The sequence below is a fragment of the Aphelocoma coerulescens genome, assembly GCF_041296385.1.
Source record: "Aphelocoma coerulescens isolate FSJ_1873_10779 chromosome Z unlocalized genomic scaffold, UR_Acoe_1.0 ChrZ, whole genome shotgun sequence".
NCBI classification, from domain to species: Eukaryota; Metazoa; Chordata; class Aves; order Passeriformes; family Corvidae; genus Aphelocoma; species Aphelocoma coerulescens.
Window position 1 is genome coordinate 26,199,189 of NW_027184085.1, and position 20,429 is coordinate 26,219,617.

General features: G+C 45.8%; 1 protein-coding gene across 4 annotated transcripts in view; it reads left to right on the forward strand.

Moving 5' to 3' along the window:
* The window catches only part of DOCK8 (dedicator of cytokinesis 8), a 90,066-nt gene extending 85,384 nt beyond the window's left edge, over positions 1 to 4,682 (forward strand). For all 4 annotated transcript variants that reach the window (XM_069001483.1, XM_069001484.1, XM_069001485.1 and 1 more), the window contains 3 exons: positions 611 to 717; positions 1,560 to 1,727; positions 2,332 to 4,682. In XM_069001483.1, coding sequence (XP_068857584.1) covers positions 611 to 717; positions 1,560 to 1,727; positions 2,332 to 2,395 — 339 coding nt within the window. In that variant the 3' untranslated portion in view covers positions 2,396 to 4,682. The remainder of the gene's footprint in view (positions 1 to 610; positions 718 to 1,559; positions 1,728 to 2,331) is intronic.
* Positions 4,683 to 20,429: the final 15,747 nt, after the last annotated feature.

Below are 20,429 nucleotides of genomic sequence, written 5' to 3' on the forward strand. Positions count from 1 at the left end.
GCAATAGGTATAACATAAATACACAAACTAAAAAAAAAAAGGCCCAGGCAATTAAAAAAATTGAAAATGGAAGGATGAAGCCATGTGGCTGAGAAAAAACTTGATGTTATGCACAGCTTCACAGAGCTTGGAATTTTTTGATGAAAGCCTAAATATTCTCAGTTTCTCCAGATTCTTCATCAGCCAAAGCATCTAGTCTGAAATAATGTGTCATCATAAGCTTTGGAGAGTAATCTTTTTTGGCACTGGGCTTATTGCCTGAAGGTCTTGTAATACCACACACAGGAGCTGTGTTTCTCTAATATAACCAGGTTTGTCACTAGAGCTGTCCCAGCTCCTCTCTGCTGAGCAGAATTTGTTCCCTTTGTTGTGGAACTGGATGAGGAATAACAACAGGAGAGGATAAGATATGATGGGCAAAAATTCTGCTTGCCAAAGGAAACATCGTGGGGGAAGGGGAGCTAAAAACCATCCTGTTATGGTATCTGTGCATAGATTTATTTTCTTCCGTAATTCCACTAATGAAATAACAAACAGCTTTAAACAAACGTGTGGTCTGTTTTCAGTCTAAGCAGGTGGTTTTGACATTTTCCTGTGTTATTTCTATAAGGGACCACTAGAGGTAGCGCAAGTGTTCCTGGCTGAAATTCCCGCAGACCCCAAACTTTATCGACATCACAACAAGCTGAGGCTGTGCTTCAAAGAGTTTATAATGAGGTCAGTAAAACAAAATTGAAATGCTGAATTGCATCAATACATTCAATATTAGCAATAATGCAACGCAAATATAACTGAGGAATTATGCAGTTAGCATCATAAATCCTGGCATCTCCTGCTTCAGACACTTGGACCAGCCTTCTTATCTCTGCTTCATGTGAATGCCTAGGTGGGCATTGCATCTCAAAGGGAAGAAACACTTTAACAATTTAAACTAATAATGCATAAATTAAGATCTTCCATTTGTTTTATCTTCCAACATCTTATTGAAATCAAAACATTTCAGACTATTGCCTTGATTTCATTTTTAATAAAAAGACATTCTTATGTAGAAAGCCATTCATAAGAAAACCTTATCTGTCAAGCAGACACAGTGGTAGTGGCAGACACATGTCCTGTTTATAAATCTCAACAAGCATATTCACATATGAAGATGCTCATCTCCTTAGTCAAAAATATCCTCCTTGGTGAAGGGTAAGTTTGAGTTAAATAAAAGGAAGTCTTCTGCAGAAGTTACAGCTTCTAATTTCTGGTATTGCCAATTCATCTGTTTATACAGTAAGTAGGCAGCTAGCTCAGTATTCTGCAGTCATGAAATTTATTTTTTATTAGCTCACTCATGCTTTCCTAATATCTGAAAAATATCATCTCAATTTATGTACTTGGAAAAGACAGAGCTTTCTTACTAGTTCATTATCACTTTAGTCTTGACAAGTTACCAGAGGAATGCCTAGACCAAAGGAACTGGATTCTTGTCCATGCAAATCACCTAACACAAAGTGAATGAGTTTAACAGAAGTGGATTATATTTATCATGTCTTTTTTTCTTTCCTTTTGCCTAGGTGTGGTGAAGCAGTGGAGAAAAACAAGCACCTTATTACTGCTGACCAGCGGGAGTATCATCAGGAGCTCAAAAGAAACTACACAAAACTGAAGGAGAACCTTAGGCCCATGATTGAGAGGAAGATCCCAGAGCTGTACAAACCAGTAGTGAAAGTCCACAGCACAAGGTATAGTTAGGGCAGGGTTATCTGTTGTGGCCATACAAAAATATGCTATTTTTTTGCAAGGAAGAAGGGGAGTTTTACTGGCAGCTAAAACCAAGCCAGAATATACACTGCCCTCTCCATTGTTGATTAAAGAAAATCTGCTGACTTCCACTGGAGATAGTTGTAGGGTTAGCTGTGTTTCTCAAGCTCCACATTGCAGGGGTAGAGGATTTCTGTAATTTTAATGCATCATTAGATAAGACTTCCACCTCACCCTAACAAAGTTCCTGGAAACATCTTGTGATTTCTTCAACCTTTGAAGCCAGGAAGGAGATAGAACAAGTATGGCACCATGTGGTCTTAAGCTGCATGGACTGAGTTGTCCTTTCACTACAGAAAACATAATCCTTTTCAGTCACATGACTGAGACAGAAGAGTCTAATGTTCTTTGCTTATGAATATATGCTTCTTCACAACGCCACTGTGCCCAGTGTGGGGTGGGAGGAGAAGAAATGACAACTCTGACCTGCCAACATAGAGCATGTTTCAGCTCCTTTTCACAAGACTGATATTTTTTGATTGTTTTTCATTTGCCAACTTTATTTATTAATCTATTTCATTTCAGGGAATCTTTTCGTAACCACAGTTTTAGGAAATATGATGCCCAGACTTCTTCCCAAAGCACCTAAGAACTAGCTGCTTCAGCCAAGGAAGAGCTTCATGCTGCAAGAAAGAAGTGACAGAGTATTTATTCTGCATCTATGAAATCAGAAATCTGTCACAAGACAGCATGTGCGCTTTCTGGATAGCATGCAGAAGAGCATTTACACAAGATCACTGAATGAAAACTAGGGGATAATTCCTAATCAAGCACATATCATGAAGGCTTGGAAAGGAAGGGGATGCTTTTTAGATACTTTTGTATATATTGTACAACAATCACCTAATGCGGGGGGGGGGGACCTTAGAGTGGTCAGTGGCATGAAGTCAGTCATGACTAGGTAACAGACATAGAACTTCACATGGTTTGGTTGAGGTGAATCCAAATAACATGTCTAAGGAATAACAACAAATTATATGTTTTTATGGTCCTTTTCCAAGACAGCATTTATCCATGTGCTTTTGGCAATGAAGCACATTCTGCAAGTTAACCACATGCTTAAATATTGTCTTAATGAGGAGGGACATGGTCACCTGCTCAGTGTTTGCTGTGCTAGCGCTCTAGGAAAGGGTAATTTCCTCAGTCAGTTTCTGAACAGATCTCTGTCATGGTCCTTAACTGCAGGGAGTTCTGCACAAGTTTTCTCAACCAAAGCATGAAAATCAAGAAGTAGTAATAAATAGTTCTTACAGATCTTCTAAATTTTCTTCTAAGTATAGGGACATGCATTATAGCGACTTGACATGCAGTTAGTAATCTGTGACATATTTAGCAGAGCTAACAAGTAATAGTTTAAAAAGAAGATGCTAAGCTATGACTGATTCTTTATTACATAAAGCTCTTATGTAGATAATCTTATCCAAAATTAACTACAGAAGCTCACAATGGGGATTTCCTGCAAATCACTTGGCTAAGGCTTTACTGCTGCTTAAGCGAAATTAGCACATAATTTATAATACCTAGTACTTGGTATTTTTTGAGTCCTCAGCAAACATCTTACTAAATAACCTTTACAGCACCTCTCTGAAGTACAGAAATGTTATCACATAATTTTGCGGATGAGGATGCGGAGAGAGAGGATAAATTAGGACTTTGGCACTCATTTTGGTCTTTTGGAACTCCTTTTATGAGGCAGTAGAAGAGCTACAATTTTTATTGTAACTATGCTTACCACATAATGTTAGTATTTTGAAACAAAGATCTATGAAAACGTCTTAAATATTACTTCCTCTATGCCACCTCTTCAATGTTTTGGAAATTATACTTTAATGTTGATTAAAGCAACCAATTCCATTTGCCCAAGCACTGAATTTAATGATAAAATTCAACAAAATTTTTTCCTTTGTACTTCATTTTAAAAAGTTACAGTGAACTTTCTCAGAGCTGATGCCATATGTTTCTAAAGGCAAGGCCTCTTTGCACCAAAAGTGTAAGGGAGATTGAGGCTGTTGGCTTTTAGTGGAAACATTTTGACTTTTTACAGCCACCTGCAGCCTTGCCGTTTGATAATATGAATATTCTAAGCGCTTCCTTGATACTTGTATCATATTTTCAGTGTGCTTTGTAGAAGATCCGCATGGATGATCATCAAACAAGATGAGATGTGGAAATAGGTGAAATAAACCCTGTAGTTACACAGAACTTGAAGTATAAGAAAATAATTTCCCTCCTCACTCATTGTATTGTTAAATGAAATAATCAGGAATAAGTACTCCCTGATTTTGAAGTGAACACATCCAAAGTACATAAGCAAATGGTGTAAAAAGCTCAAAGCAAAAGATGCCTCTATGTCAAAGTGGCTTCTCTATATTCAAGTTGCTCTGAAACAATTCTAGATTGAAAAGATTACTAATTTCCTAAAGTTTTGAAGCTATGAGATCTCTGCCTATCAGAACCTAGCCCCTTATCTGTTGTTTTTAACTGCTAGTTAAGGATAAAGGTCATAATACTGTCATTTATCAACCCCACAATTCAACCTCGCTGTTTACAAGATACTTATCCTTTACAGCCTAACCAACAGAAACCTCAGGTAAACAAAACCCCTTACAGGTGTACAATAAACTAGTAATGAAGTAATGAACTGGTTCCTTGAATTGAAGTAATACTCAGGATAATATGAATACTGATGGACTCTTCACTCCCATTTTACAAGATGAGCACCTTGCAATCAGATGGCCAGTCTTGCCCTCAGTTTGCATTTCACATCCCTTGTAAATGGAACGTGGCTTGTACATTTCTTTCAAGAGCTGAACTATGTGAAGCAAACTTTCTATCTTAGGATATTCATTTTGCAATAAAGCAACTGTTAAACAGCATACTTCGAAGTGCCTTTGTGTTGCATCTTATACCTCAATAGAATACAGCTGGAAAGAAAATTTCAGTAGGAACAACATTTTCTTATAGAAAATGTTCTATAGAACATTTCTTATAGAAGCATCATTCAGCAAAAAATATAAAGATTTGGGCAGATTATGTGTTTGTCTGTCTTTAGGACAAATTGTGTCTTGCAGGGATTACAAGCAGCAAGTTGCTTCCCACTTCTGTTTCTCATTCAATGTATGTGAAAAATGTCAGTGGGAAGCTCAGTGACAGAAGTGCCCTCACTTCTTCCTCTGGGCTGTAGCTGTAGAGCAGAAATATGCCTGATTCCTGAACTCACCATCTGGGTGATTTAAGACTAGGGAGAGTTTTGTGTGTCCAGACTAGGTAGGTCCAGGGCTAAACTGCTGAGGCTGTCAAAGGGGAACCAGCAGGTGAGCACTACACCATCGTAGACATTTGGCTGGGAGTTCACCAGAGCTCCCTCACTCCTTGCATTTACCACCAGCAAGCACCAGCTTTTAGGAGCACGGTGCTGAATTTGGCACAGGAATCCTCTAGCTCAGCAGGAGTTGACCACATCAGCCATGCCCCGTCCTGCAGCAGCACACAGGTGGCAAGGCAGTGACCAGCAGCCTCAGGTCTGTGCACAGCCCCGCTGCCGCAGGAGAGCACAGCCGATCCAGACCAGGTGTCAGCACACACTTGCACATCAGGCAGATGTAAGGAGTCCGTGCCGGCTGTGAAAAGGCAGCAATAATGCCTGGAAGTACAAATGTCAGCGCGTTTTGAAAACATTTGAACCATTGAGGTAGATGCTTTTGGTCAGCACTACGAATCCTACATGGGCAGCCCTAATGCTGGATTTCCTGGTTTGCAGAACAGCATCTATACAGGGAGCACACCTTTCATGCTACTTGAAAGAAACCATGACATTGAGAGGTGATGGACCGAACAGGCACAGCTATAAGTAGGAGTAGCCACACTTGTGCCTGCTACAGAGAAAAGCAGTGTTGTCACTTAAAATTGGCAGGTCTGGTTTACTTGACCTCTCCTGGGAAGCTGAATGCTTTCTCATTATGTTTCCCACCAATTGTGAAGGCTTGGAAAAGCAAAAGCAAACATTTAAACTCTTTTTTTGTTGTTTTTGTCTGTTGGAAGTATTGCCTCAAATATTTCAGAAAGGGCAATTAAAGCTTAGCACACAGCCTGACACAGAGCCAGCTAGGATGCTTTCAGGTGTTTCTCAAAGCAATGGTTCTTATGAAAATAATACAGTTTTACTGGGGTTTACTGCACTATGGTGCTGATGCCTTCTGGTAGAGGGGAACATGTACAAGCAGTGTTCATAGGGTGTTGCCTGTAGTGCTGAATTTGGGAGTGGGGTGGTTTGGGGAGTTGCTTGGCTGACTATGTTCTAACCATCCTTTAAATGGGTTAAACAGAGTGACTGAAAAATAACCAACAGGTCTTGAATAAGGCCTCTCAGGTTGGGTAATGCTCCAGTCTAATCAGTGCACTGAAAGGAGAAGGGGCCCCTGTGGAAAAAGTCCTTTTTGATTACATGAATACAGACAATACACTCTCACAGTAGAACCCAGTTAGTGTTTTGGAAAGTTACAGTACATTTTGGCATTCATTGAGCACTTCACATAGTGTATTGAATATGTTTCTGTGACTCCTTATGTTCTTACTGAGGGATTGGTTTAAATTACTCACTTTCATTACAAACCAGACTGTTTTGCAAGTGTTCAAGAATTAAAAAACTAACCTTGAAGAAATTTTTTGCAAACAATGTTGTCCCTCAATATTGGTCAGTCAAAAATCCTGAAAACATCAAACTAAGTGTTTAGCTGATCAAACCAAGTAAACTAAAACCCTGAATATGCTCAATAGTAACTTTTATCAGAATAATTTAGAAAGCCTTGAACATTTTGTTCAGCTTGACTGTTCTAAGCAATTTGATGCTTTGCACCCCTCAAAACAAAATTTTCTCCTTAGAAAAAAAAAAATTGAATTTTACTTTTTTTTTTTAAGTTTCCCTTCATGGATTTAAAAGATACCTAAATCACTAGACACCTTTTTTTTTCTGTGTTCATTTAGAACTATGTCTTGTTCCAGAAAAAAGGTTTTTCACTATCAGCCTCTATTCATGGAATATTTCTAAACATGCAACTGTTAATAGGATGCAAATTACAAAAGGAAATTAAATAACCAAAGGGACAAGGTGTTCCAGCTGGATGGCAAGAGGACTATGTCTTGTGCATTTAATAAACACCTGCAAAACAACTGGAAGGGAAGATTTCCTATCACACATTTCTGACTTCCCCAAATGTGAACATCTGTGCAAATTTATTTTCCCCAAGAAGAGCTCAGTGGAAACAAACAACCCAAGAAACAAACAAATGCAAGCTTAGCATTGCTGATACATCTAGAATTTGAAAGTGCCAGAAAGCTATCTTAAAACCTTAAGAACCTCAAGCAAACAACTGTTCCTGGACTTAATACATAGTGAAGAAAAGAAGTATGGACAAAACCCCATCCCTTCCTTTATTTGCAGGTCAGCTTTTAGAGAGATGAACAGTCCTTTCTCAGGTACCAGAGAAAGGCTGGAAGTGCTCCAAAGGAGTGTGCTCCTTTTTGAGTTAAGGCATAAAATCCCAGGCTCAAATCTAAACCCTTGAGGAGGCATTTTTCCCAGGGGAAGGGAAGGGAAGGGAAGGGAAGGGAAGGGAAGGGAAGGGAAGGGAAGGGAAGGGAAGGGAAGGGAAGGGAAGGGAAGGGAAGGGAAGGGAAGGGAAGGGAAGGGAAGGGAAGGGAAGGGAAGGGAAGGGAAGGGAAGGGAAGGGAAGGGAAGGGAAGGGAAGGGAAGGGAAGGGAAGGGAAGGGAAGGGAAGGGAAGGGAAGGGAAGGGAAGGGAAGGGAAGGGAAGGGAAGGGAAGGGAAGGGAAGGGAAGGGAAGGGAAGGGGCTGATAGCAAGAACAACTTTACAAAAATTAAGTTGCTAGCACTTGCCTCAGAGGCTGGAGATTTCTTGGCAGCCTGGAAGGATGGCATCTTCACTGTACTTCATACTGCCAGCTTTTAACATTGGGAGAATAATTTTGAATCAACAGTGTCTAAAAGATTTCAAAGAGGTTGGTTTATGTAAGAGGCTTCAACCATTGATTGAATTAGGAAGAGCAAAACTCCTGTAATCTGTGTCAGGTTAAAGAGCATACAGGACTGTGTAAAAAGGATTGCTCAGCTCAGGTTCTAGGGAGACCCAGTTGCCCCCAAGGCCTGCTGCAGCCTAGGACAAAGGCTGCAGCTGGGTGAAAGAAATCCATCCGTTAATAAGCAATCAGAGAGGAAAAGATCAAAAACCCAACACACTGCTGGGAACAAAGGAAGCAGTTCTTTAAAAGGGCAAGGTAAATTGCTGAATGCATCTCACTTTCTAGACCATGTGGGACACTCAGCACCAAACTGAGGACTGTTGTGCACTAATGGCAGCTGTCAGGCAAAAAGTAATCACAAAATATTTAAACAAATACATAAAATAGGGAAAAGTCTATTTTTCTTTTCCTGATAAAAATATTCTTAGGTTTTGTGAGGCTTTTGTGGATTTGGTGGGCTGGGTTTGTTTGTTTTGTTGTTTATGTGGGTTTTGGTTTGTTTCACTTTGTTTTGATTTTTTTAATGCTGACTTCCTGGATTTTGCTAGTTTCCACCAAGAACTGGGAAACTGCAAAAGCAACAAACAAAAGGCACATGCTTTCTCATCCCTCCGTTGAAGGAGGCAGAATAAACATTGGGATTGCTGCTTCCAGGGGAGGATTCAGGCTGTTTAGGAGGAGTGACATGGCCCTGCACATCTCCTGCAGTAATGGGTGCCAAGAGTGACCACTTGTTCCACATCCCGTGCACAAAAGGGGTGCTGTGGATAGAAATTATATAGCTTGGAAATAAATTCATAATCAGGCATAGTTTGAGGAAACACAGGGAACTGCAGCATGTCCCATTATTTCCACTAGTTTTGGTTCACAGATAATTTTCTCCATTACTAATTGATGGAGGATGCACCCCAAATGTACCCCCCAGTGGCTCTGCAGTTCTGGGATCCTGCTCACAAGGCAAGCACCGTCACTGGGGCACTGGCCCTGCGGCATCAGCTGCTGTGAGAGCACTCAGAGTGTTTCAGTGGTGGAGAAAATCTTCCTAGAAAGGCTATCTGAGCCTTCCTACAATGCTGGTCATTCCCACAGCCTAGTAAGGAAAAGCATTTAACATAGGTACTTGTGGTTGCAAAACTGGAACTTGTTTAATCCTCTGTTTAACTTCAGCATTGTCTTTTGAACAGTTCCCATCCCTGCTCTCCCCGACTGCTGTCACTCCCTGCGCAAGATCCCTTTACCTGACTGCTGTGAACCTATGTGTGGTTTGAGTAAGACAGTTCAGTGTAGAGAGGAGTGTCCACAAAAGTGGTGGAGTGGCTCACAGCTCCACAGGCATGGCTGGCTGCAGGGGCATACTGGGAACAAGGACCATGCAGGAGAGCTGGGACATGCCAGCACAGGACACTGACAGAGCTGCTCAATGCCACTGCTGGAAGGAGGACGGAAAGCTGCCCAAATTCAAGAAGTCATTTGGGGATTAACTTATTTTTTTGAATCCTCAGCAGTGGCATGAATAAAGTACCAAGGTGCATTCCCTGCATCCAGGGAGAACTGCACACCATGTATTAAAAACTGGGACTCTCCATGTGTTCCAGGGTGGTCTGAGACAGTGAGAGGATACCTGAAGCAGTGAGAAGATACCTGTGTCCAAACAACAACTGTCAGGTCCAGCTGAAGCATCTGGCTACCAAAAATAAAGAAATGGTTTTGTTTAATGGATGAATCTGTACTTAACTGTCTGTGCCAGGTTGTGTTGTCAGTAGGTAGAAGGCTGAAGGCTTACACTGCTAGTCACGAGTTCACTGAAACACAAATAACAGTGTTATTACAGCAGGCATGCTGCACCCCTGCTGCTGCAACAGCCAGTGTCGGATGCTTCAGGATGAGAAATCTCTGTGAGTTATGAGAGAGGATCTACACCCACAACCAGTGCTATAAAGCACAGATTAATCAGCATGGCATACATTCCAAGAACAGATAAAAACTGTCCCTAGTCTCTGCAAAGCAGCTGCACACTAATGTCTTCAAAACAGGAAAAAAACACCTGTGGTCTTCTTCAGCTTGATCTCCAGTCAAGGTGAGACCTTTAGTGTTGAGAGCCGTCATTAAATGACCATCAGATGGGTCCTTATTTAAGTCAGTCAGCAGGTGAGAAAGACAGAAGATGGCTCCACCACCCTTCTCGACAAAATGCCCAAGTACATAAAGTTGTTTCTTGCATTTTTACAGTTAAGGCCCTAAATATCCTGATCCTATTTCTTTAAATAATATACCATGCCTCTAAGTTAAAATCCTCTCATGAATTTGAAACTAGAATGAGGGTTGAGAAACCCCATTCTAAGAGGAGAGTTGTCTAATGAATTTGATGAAATCAAATCATGATCATAGGAATCAAATCATCATTTGTACAAAGTAACAAATCTGTCTGTGCAGAAGAGCAGTCCTTGCTGGCCCAATTCTTGCACAGAGCACATTTTAATATGAGAATCTGCAGTGTATAAACATAGAAAACTCCAAATGCCTTGTATGTAAAATGTAGAGTTCCTTCGAAGTATGCCTCAGGACTTACCTATATCCTGCTGTGGAGCCAAAATGAAGGAGAAACTCCTCCAATGACCCACACATCAGGGAAACAAATGCTGGGATAATGCATTTCTTCGTTCTGCCATTCCTTGGGTTGAACACGCACAAATTTAGGATTGCATCAAATGAGTCTAATTTTGGGAGTTGATTTTATAAATTTCTTGTTCCAGCAAGAAATTGACAATGGTTTTTCTGTCCTGCTTTTTTCCTACAGTTATTGCTTTTGCCTTTTACTATAGGTCTCCAGTTTGCTGTTGGGGTGCTATAAAATGTTTCCCCCCTGCCCTGGCATGTAAGACAGGTATCCTGTGAATATCCAACCTCATTCAGGCCAACTCTGCCTCTCAAGAACTGTCATGCAGACCTGCTCATCTCCCCCAGCACAGGCATCCAAATAGACCTTTGGTGATAATTTTATGCTTCAGCATGGTTCTCCAGTGTAGTTCAAAACCCCAGTTGCTCTATGCACATATCCATTAAGGAAATTATTCTGTTAATCTCTCAGATGAATCGTGACATACATCAAGTCCAAGTAAGGCCTTTTGCAGAGACTGAGCTTGGTTGCACAACTTCATTGTATTGACAATACAACTACATTAAACTGCAGTGGCCTCCTTGCCCTGCTCAAAAATAAAGGTCTGGGAGCTCTGGGGAATCAAGTTTTGGGGCTCGAGTACTGAAGAGCTGGCCAGAGTAACGAGCCATGCACCGATACGATTTGAGCATCGTTCTCCACTTTATTGTTTAACTATCCAAGCTCATATCTACTTTGCAAAGATTCACGCCCAGTCCCTCTTGACGGCCTCTGATCCGCAGGGGAGCCGACCAGTGTATAACTTTACCAAGGACTTTCAGGGGTGTCTGCAGCCAGGTGTCTTCCAGGCTTGCCTGCAGCCAGGGGCCAGTACAGGGGTTTTTCCTCAGCAACCCTGGGTTGTCCAATCTTTCCAGGGGTATCATATGCCCCTGTTCCACAAGGAATCCCTCTACACATCCCCTGTTTTCTTTTTGGGCAACCCAGGCCCGGTCGATGATCTTTCACAGCCCCGCTTTAATGCAAGAAAAAATGGACCCAAATACTATTAAGCCTAATATAAATATAAATAGCAATCGGCAGCTTTCTACTACCAAGGTACGCAGCCATCCAGTGATACCCAGACCCTTAAGCCAATCTCCAATAGGGTCGTCTGTCTCCCGAAGGTTGTGCAGGCCCCTCTGGAAGTCAGAGAGGTGCCTGTGAATTGAGACAGAGTGGTCAGAAAGATTCATACAGCACATACCTTGGAAATCTTCACAACCGTGGCCGTGGGCTAATAGTAGAAAATCAATGGCTGCCCTATTTTGTAATACCGCATGCCTAACACTAGTAACATCTGCGCTTAGCATTGAGCATTGAGCATTGTTCTCCACTTTATTATCAAGCATCTGTGAAGTTACGTTTAGTTCATCCCTCGCCCAGCAAGCAAGTTTGTGTAATGTTGTGTGGGCCCTAGCTGCTGAAGCACCAGGTACAAACATAGATGCTAGCCAAATTATACCACAACTCCAAAAGACGGGCTCTTCATTCTTTTTACATTTGAGCTCATGGATTGAATGCCTCACCCTGGTTTCAGTGCGGTGGGTGATATTTAAGAGTTGATGCAGGTTTGGACAGAACAGGGTGAGTTTCCCTAAGTAGCATGGTCCCCCATGTGGGCTGGCGGGAACCCCATTCCATGCACAGTCCCTTCATATTAAGAACGTACCACCGAGGAGGCGTTTCAGGGCTTGACCTGTGAGGTTGATTCAGTAGTAAATTGCTTCGGACTCGTAGTTTCTCAGAAACCAGTCTGCAAGAGGGTCAACAGTGGCCCAAAGGTGCCTATTAACATTTACTTGACTGGTAGTAGGAGGCTTGAATGTCATGTAACCATCCCCAGTTTGGTTTGTGGAACCCAGTAGGTCTAACTCTTCTGGTGTTCCCATGGTGACATTGATACTTTTCAAGAGTGCACCTTGCCAGCAGACAGGCTGCTGCGCAGACTTGAGTCCCATCAGCCCTGAACAATTGCCATTGCCTGTGGCGTTCCCTATCAGGGAGCTGTTGTCTAGCATCCCTCCAATGTCTTGTGGGTTGAAATATGGGACCCCAATTAAGCAGGTGCAAAATGGGTCCCCTGGTGTGGCCAGGCTCAGACACATGGAGTCTTGCCCCGTTAAATTAGCTAGGGTGACCCACATGTTTTGTCTCTTTTGGATTGCTGTCAACATTGCGTGGGACCCGGTTAGGATGCTTACAAGAAGCAAACCTCTCAGAATGTTTGCAGGCCCAGCGCTGCTTTGTCGCTTCCCAGTGCTCAGGGGCCACCACATGCTGCCACAGGACAGGAACCTGTGTGCTACACTCTTGCCCTAACACTGCCACACTCCGTACTGCCTTCACTCAGTCTAAATGTGTGGAGAGCCGATCAAAGATGTCCGCCAATGCCCTTGTCTCAGGTCAGTCAAAAACAATTCCCCACTCTGCCTCTGTGTCTGGTGCTATACCCAAGAATTTATGCAACTCCCCTTCTTGGTTCCACCTTTGATCACAGTCTGCACAAGGCGGGCACGTATACCACCTGCTTTCTAACGTTAGCTTGTGTATCCAGAGGGTCTGCCAACAACCACCACAAGTCACTAGCAACCACCGAGGGCAGCTGTTACATTCGCCACAGGGTCTCACTATTTCACCCACTACAGAGAGTGGTGGACCAGGAAGTTCTCAGCCCCCTCACTCAGCCACATCTGCAGCCTCTCCCAAGGCTTCTCGGGATGGGGGTCCCAGCGTTCCAGCTGTTGTAGTAGTGGCGTCACTTTCCTCAGGAGCCGATGCTGACTGCGCCTTCTTGCTTTGGGGTCCTGCATGCGTAGCACGGCACCACTTGCTGGGCACCCACAGCAGTCCCTCTGGGGAGGAAACACACATATATCCTTGGCCGTTAAATAGCATTGGGCTGGGACCTTCCCACAACCCCGTTCAAGGGTTACGGTACAAAACACTTATTCCTGGAAGAGCTCGCTCGATTCCCCTACCAACTGTCTGATGATGGACTGCCACTGGAGGCTCCTCCCTATCCCTGGCCAGAGAGAGGAAGTTCAATGTAAACAGCACTTTGCTTAGCCATTTACTTGGTTCCATCTCTTCCCCTTTCTGTCGGCCCAGATATTCTTTTAGTGTACAATGGGCTCTCTCTACCACTGCCTGACCAGTGGGCAAGCGTGGGATTCCCATGATATGTTCTACCCCCAACTGCTGCATAAATCTGGCTAGGCAACTGCTGGTGTATGCTGGCCTATTGTCTGTTTTGATCTTTTTGGGTATCCCCATTACTGCAAAGCAAGAGAGCAGATGCCGCTCCACATGCAATGCCTTCTCTCCTGTCTGAGCTGTAGCCCACAGGAAGTGTGAAAAAGTGTCAATTGTTACATGGATACAGCGCTGTCGGCCGAACTCAGGGATGTGAGTGACGTCCATTTGCCAGAGCTTGAGGGCTTTCAAACCCTTGGGGTTAACTCCCACACCCAACCCTGGGCCATGATGGCTACAGCGGGGACAAGCCCGCACTATGCCTTTCACTTCTATCAGCGGGATCCTAAACTGTCTCTGCAGGGATTTTGCGTTTTGGTGAAACAAATCATGGCTACATCTGGCTTGCTCAAAAGTGCTCGCAGGCGGGAGATGCACTATGGGGGCACAGGTCACTGCCTCGTCTGCGCAGGCATTGCCCTCTCCCAGCCCGATATTCCACTGGTGGCTCCGAACGTGCAGGATACAATAGGGGTGTGTCCGTTGTTGCAGGGTGTGCTGCAATGCAATGAGCAGTCTGCCCAGATGTTCGTTGTTGGTACGCCGGATTTCTGCATCATGGATCCGTTGGGCTACTCCAACGACATATAGGGAATCGCTGACTACATTCACCAGTTCCTTCGACCACTGTTGTAAGGCCGATACCATGGTGCGCAGTTCGAGTGTTTGCAAGCTGTCGGCTGGTTCTCCTGCTATGACATGAGTCTTCCAGCCGTCATTCTCCTTCCACGCACAGGCGGCCCGCTTCATCTTCCTCCCCACATCCATGAACACTGTGTGCCCTAGTACTGGCCGTTCTACATTTAGTGGGTGGTCCAGCCACTCATAGCGCCCCAGCAACTGCGCCAGCCTTCCCTGTGGGGGCTTGTTATGGACCACGCCGGTGAATCCAAGCAGAGCTTCTTGCAGTGCCTCCGCATGGTGTAGCATCCACTCCAAGTCCCCTGTCCGGACTGGTATACTGATGTCCTCTGCCTCCCTGCCGTCCAACTCCACCACTCGGTCACGACTCTTTCGGATTAAAAGCGCCACCATCTCTACCCTGGACTGCAGTCTGAAGCGTGGCTGAGTCGGCGGGAAGATCCATTCAAGAATCCGGATGTCCTCCCCCTTTTTCTTTTGCCATTGGTGGATGATGGCATGCGAACCTGCTGCACTGAGCAGGGTGATGAGGATGGCGAGTGGGACTCCTTCTTCTCTGCGTGATACCCATGCATGCCACAGCTTATCTGTGACCTTGGCAAGAGCCACTGCTTGGTCCGGGGAGCATTCTCAAGGCTCGGCAGCATTCGTCCCATGCAGCCATGGCAGGAAGGGGGCGAGGTCAGTGTTCGTGATTCCCGCGACTCTGAGGACCCATTGCAGATCCCCTAGCAGCCGTTGCGCATCATGGAGTGTGGAGATTTCTGTGTTTAGCTCCATCTTTTGGGGCCTAACTTGCGATTCTGATATGAGCCAGCCCAGGTACTTCCATGGTGCAGTCCGCTGGATCTTCTTGGGGGTGATCTCTAATCCAGTCTCGCACAGTTGCTCTCTGACCCATTGCATCTCTTTATCTGGGAACTCTTTAGCAGTAGCTATCAGGATGTCATCCATGTAATGGTAGATGAATGCTTCTGTGTAGCGTCGTTGAATCGGACATAGTGCCCAGTCAACATATAGCTGACACAGCGTGGGGGAATTTTTCACCCCCTGGGGTAGGACAACCCACTCGTAGTGCTTCTTAGGTTCACTGTGATTCTTTGTGGGCACTGTAAAGGCAAAACATTCTGTGTCCTTTGGATGTAGTGGGATTGTGAAAAAGCAGTCTTTTAAGTCAATTACAGTGATTTGCTATCCCGCTGGGATCACTGTAGGAGCGGGTAGCCCAGGTTGCAGCGCCCCCATAGTTTGCATGCGCGCATTCACTTGTCTAAGGTCATGAAGGAGGTGCCATTTTCCTGACTTCTTTGGGATTACAAAGATGGGGGTGTTCCATGGGCTGACTGAAGGCTTGATGTGTCCTGCCGCTAGCTATTCTGCAACAAGCTGTTCTACTATTGTCAGCCTTTCGTCTGTTACTGGCCACTGCTCAACCCAGACAGGGTCATCTGTTAACCAGGTGAGAGCCCGTATGGGTGGCTGATTGGCAGCGGCTGTCAGCATAAATGCTGGTCTGTGGTGAGCACAAGGCCTAGCTGCGCAAGGATGTCACGTCCAATCAGGCCTTGCAGGGTCTGAGGCAGCTTCATAACAGGGGCAACACACAATGGTTTCATTGTCCTCAGACTCTAGGGTAATTGGGGCTGCACTTACTTGGGGGATTTGTGTTCCCCCCACCCCTACCAGCATGGCTGCTGGTTTTTCCAGTCAACAACCAGGTAGCCATACTGCCTGGTTAATTATGGTAACGTCGGCCCCTGTGTCGAACAGCGGCTGTATTTTGATGGCTTCTGCCCCTCTTCGCAGGATCACTTGCCACTGAGGTCTCTGGGCCAGGTTCAATGTCCAAAACACATCAAACCCAGAGGACCCAGAAGTGTGGTCTCCGCGGACACTGCTGTTGCTGGTTCCCCCGTTGGTCATTAGGGGAATGGGGATGATTTGGGCAATGTGACTGCCCTGCAGGATAGTCATGGGTGGTTGCAGCATGTAGGCCACGATCTTAATTTCGCCGGTGTAGTCAGCATTGATGACTCCAGGGAGCACCACTACTCCCTGCCGGCTGGTTGATGACCGCTCCACGAGTAGGCCACCCAGACGAGGGCCGTCTGATGACAGGGGCCCTTGGCTGTGGTCGGGATCAGGGTGATCTGGTGGTTCGTCAGTGTGACTTCTACTGAGGTTGCCACGTCCACTCCGAGGCTCCCTCGGGTGGCTGGCTAGTTCCGGTGAAGGAAACCACCAGGGTTGCACTCAACTCGTGGCTCTTTGGGGTGCTCACTTGTGTCCTGGTGCGTGGCCCCACTGCACTGCACTGGCCATTTCCCACATGGCAGTATGCTATGGTGGCATGGTTGCCAGAATTGCAGCTGTGGCACCACGCTGTTTTCCAGCAAGTGTGCCTCAGGTGCCTCTCTTCACCGCATCGGAAACAGGCTACTCTGCCTGTCTGGGGACCAGGAGGTGGGCCAGCGGCCTTCGCCCCCTTTTTTCTTTGCGCCCCTCTGGTCAGTGCTGTGGCGATGACTTGTCCCTGTTTTTGCAAGACATTCTGCAGCGTTGCAGTAAATGCAACTGTTTGAGACAACTGCTCCGCATGGCTAGCACGCACGAGCATCTCATCCACTCCTGCTCCCTGGGGAGTGTAGCAAGAATTGTCTTAGTTTGCCTATTAGCATTTTCAAAGGCAAGGGTCTGGAATATTTGCTCTTGGAGCTCTTTGGAGAGCTCAGTTGTGTCCTTCAAGGCTGCTGACAGACGGTCAATGAACTGACCATATGGCTCTGACAGCCCCTGTCAGAGGGGCTGCTGCATACGGAGGGGACTTCTTCTTTTCAGGTACAGACAACAAGGCTTTATGGGCAAGAGTCTGTGACAACTGATGAATGATTGTGGGCATGGTCAGTTGCGTCACTGTCGCTCCAAAAGCCCCGTTCCCAGTTAGCATGTCAGCTTGGATCACATACAGTGGGTCTTGTGTGTCACCTTGGTGTTTGTTAGCTTCTTGTGCTAGCTGCTTCCACGTTCGCTCCCAGAGCAGGAACTATGAAGGGGTTAACAACAATTGTGTGATGCTGATGCAATCATTAGGACACAGGACATCTGCTGTAAAGATAAACTGCAGGATGCTCTGTGTAGCTTTGGACCATAAACCATGCATGGTGACCATTTGCTTTGCTTGCTGCAAGATCTTCCAGTCATGGGGTTCCCATTTTGCAGTGTCCCCTTGCATCAGTACAGGGCAGGCCAGGGCATCTACGGCTTGCCAATCTCCTTCAATGATTGCATTACAGACAACTCCATTCCATCTCCTTCGCAATGGGTCAGTCCTCACCATCGGGGCTGATGGAGGTGATGGCTGCAACTCCTCTTGCGGGAAGGGAGGGGCCGTAGGCCCTGTGCCCGGTTCTCCCGACGGGAATGTAGGAGTTCTGGTGGCTGTCTTGACCGGTGGGTCCACAGGACACCACGGTGCTGATGGTGTGGTTTCACAAGCCTTAGACTCCAGTGCGTCCTGACGCATAGACAATTCAGCAAGCTTCTTCATTAATTCATGCATCATCTCTTGGTGCTTCTCCTCTTCTTGGGGCTGGCCCCCGGCAGCCCTGGCTGGCTCTGGCTCTGCGGGCGACAAAGTCGTAGAGGCTGCTTCGCAGTCGGACGATGATCCGCTGTCCAGCACAGGGGGGTGATGTGCTGCCATTTTCAGCCGGGAGCTAGGACCACTCGTTTCTCCTCTGCTCACCTGTGCCCCACCCCCAGGGTCGGGAGCCTGCGCTTCCACCTTTGCAGCCATTTCTCCCTCAGACTTCAGAGGGGTAATTTCCTTCCCCGCCAGGTCCAGCAGCTCCTGCAGTGAGCGGACGGGTGCTGCTGTTCCCCTCATTGGTCTACCCATGGTCAGCCCAAAGAATCGCGCAACCCTGGACTCCGCCCTGGTCTCTGGCCGCCACTCTGTGAAACCCCTGTCTCCTTCCTTTCTGGGGCCACCACCCCCCAGGGCTTCCATGGCCACCATGGCCACCTTCCTCTCTGCTTTCATTTCTGCGAGGGTGTTAGTCACGGCTCTCCACGTTAATCCGAGAGCTTTAGCTTCTTTACCTTCCTTTCCACCCTCAATCATGGACAGCCACAGTCTGTTTCCAACTTTCCACCACTCTTTGGTGGAGGACAAAAGCGAAGTGCATATTGAAATGTCCATGATTGATGGCCCACGTAATTAGGGCATAAAGATCTCGATCTTTTACAGTCTCGCCTCTCTTAGAGAGGATACTGGCTAGGAGACGAGTGCCAGCCTCGTATTCCATAGCTTCTTACCTGCAGGGGCTCGCTTGGCCATGCGAGCTCCGGTCTTTGGCTCAACTTTTTTGCCGGGACACTCCTGCTCTAGCCCTCCAGGCTCCTCACCATCCTTGCAATGATTCGGAGTCTTGCTGCATCTAAGTGAAACGGATTTAAGCGAAAACCAAACCACATTTAAGTGAAAAATCACTCAAGTCCCTGTTCGGGCACCAGGTTTTGGGGCTCGAGTACTGAAGAGCTGGCCAGAGTAACGAGCCATGCACCGATACGATTTGAGCATCGTTCTCCACTTTATTGTTTAACTATCCAAGCTCATATCCAATTTGCAAAGATTCACGCCCAGTCCCTCTTGACGGCCTCTGATCCGCAGGGGAGCTGACCAGTGTATAACTTTGCCAAGGACTTTCAGGGGTGTCTGCAGCCAGGTGTCTTCCAGGCTTGCCTGCAGCCAGGGGCCAGTACAGGGGTTTTTCCTCAGCAACCCTGGGTTGTCCAATCTTTCCAGGGGTATCATATGCCCCTGTTCCACAAGGAATCCCTCTACAATCAAGCATTCTTTAAAATACCTCAGAGAATAAAAGTTTGGTGGCAACTTTTTCCTCTGTCTTATTAGAGTTGCTCAAACCTTGCGGGGCATATTTTGACACTGCTTCTCCAAAGATAAGGGGAAAGGGAAGTGCTGCATTTCATCTAGTAAATGATTTCTGGAGTTGCATTCCTGTGCATTCATGCACAAATCAAGAACATGGTTCTGCCTCAAATATCCATAGGCCTAATGGTGAGATCCAAGAAAATCAGCAACAGCAACACATACCGTCCAGCACTGAAATGCTGATAATGGAAAATCAGGTGCACTGCTGCATTCTTTCATTTCATTCTGGACTCTCAGGCAAGCATATGGTATTTCTTCCCTGCTGCCACTGATGTCAGCCCTGAACCAGGGCAGAAGAAATGGCCTGCCCTCTTTAGTGTTTGGGTAACATCTCTCCTTTGCAGATGGGGCTCTGCAGAAACCAGCCATGCAGTGTGAATTGCCAGTGGGGTCCCATGCTGGGAAAAGAGAGACAGAATGTACATCTGCCGAAACTGCTGCATCCCTAAAAGCAAGTCAGAATGGCAGATGCACAAGAGAGAAAAAGCTGGGCTTTTACAGGCTTGCAGTGGAGAGAATTACTCTGCCTCTGAGCTGCCATGCCCACTGCATGGGGTCATTCCCACCAGTGCAATGCATTACCCCTGCTTTCCACTGTGCTGTGCAGAATATTCAGGACAGCAAAAGTCCAGTATTTTTTAAATAGGGTTTTATTTAATTCATCCAGCTTTGGCACTGGCAGCTGCTTGGCAATTGTCAGCACTTCAAAGTGTCCTTCAGAGGCAGAGGTGCACCTGAGGCCTCAGAGGGGGGATACTCCAGCAGCACAGCCCTGCCGGTGTTCAGCCCCTCTAAGTGTGACACACCACAAAGGCAGGGAGGAATTGGAGGGCAGGGGTGGTAGGGTCACTGTGTTCTGGTCATGCTTAGGTGGTGCTTGAACGCCACTTCCTACATGCCAAGTCATCCTTTGGGGTAAAAAAAAAATACGTGTTTTTTTCAGGTAAGTGGTATTTCTAGAATAGCCAAAATAAGGCATGGGAAAGCATTACCATTTCCTATGGAAAGAACATTTCAACTTTTTGTTTTGTTTGGCAAAATCAGAATTATTCCTTTTATAAAATTTTCATTGTATAG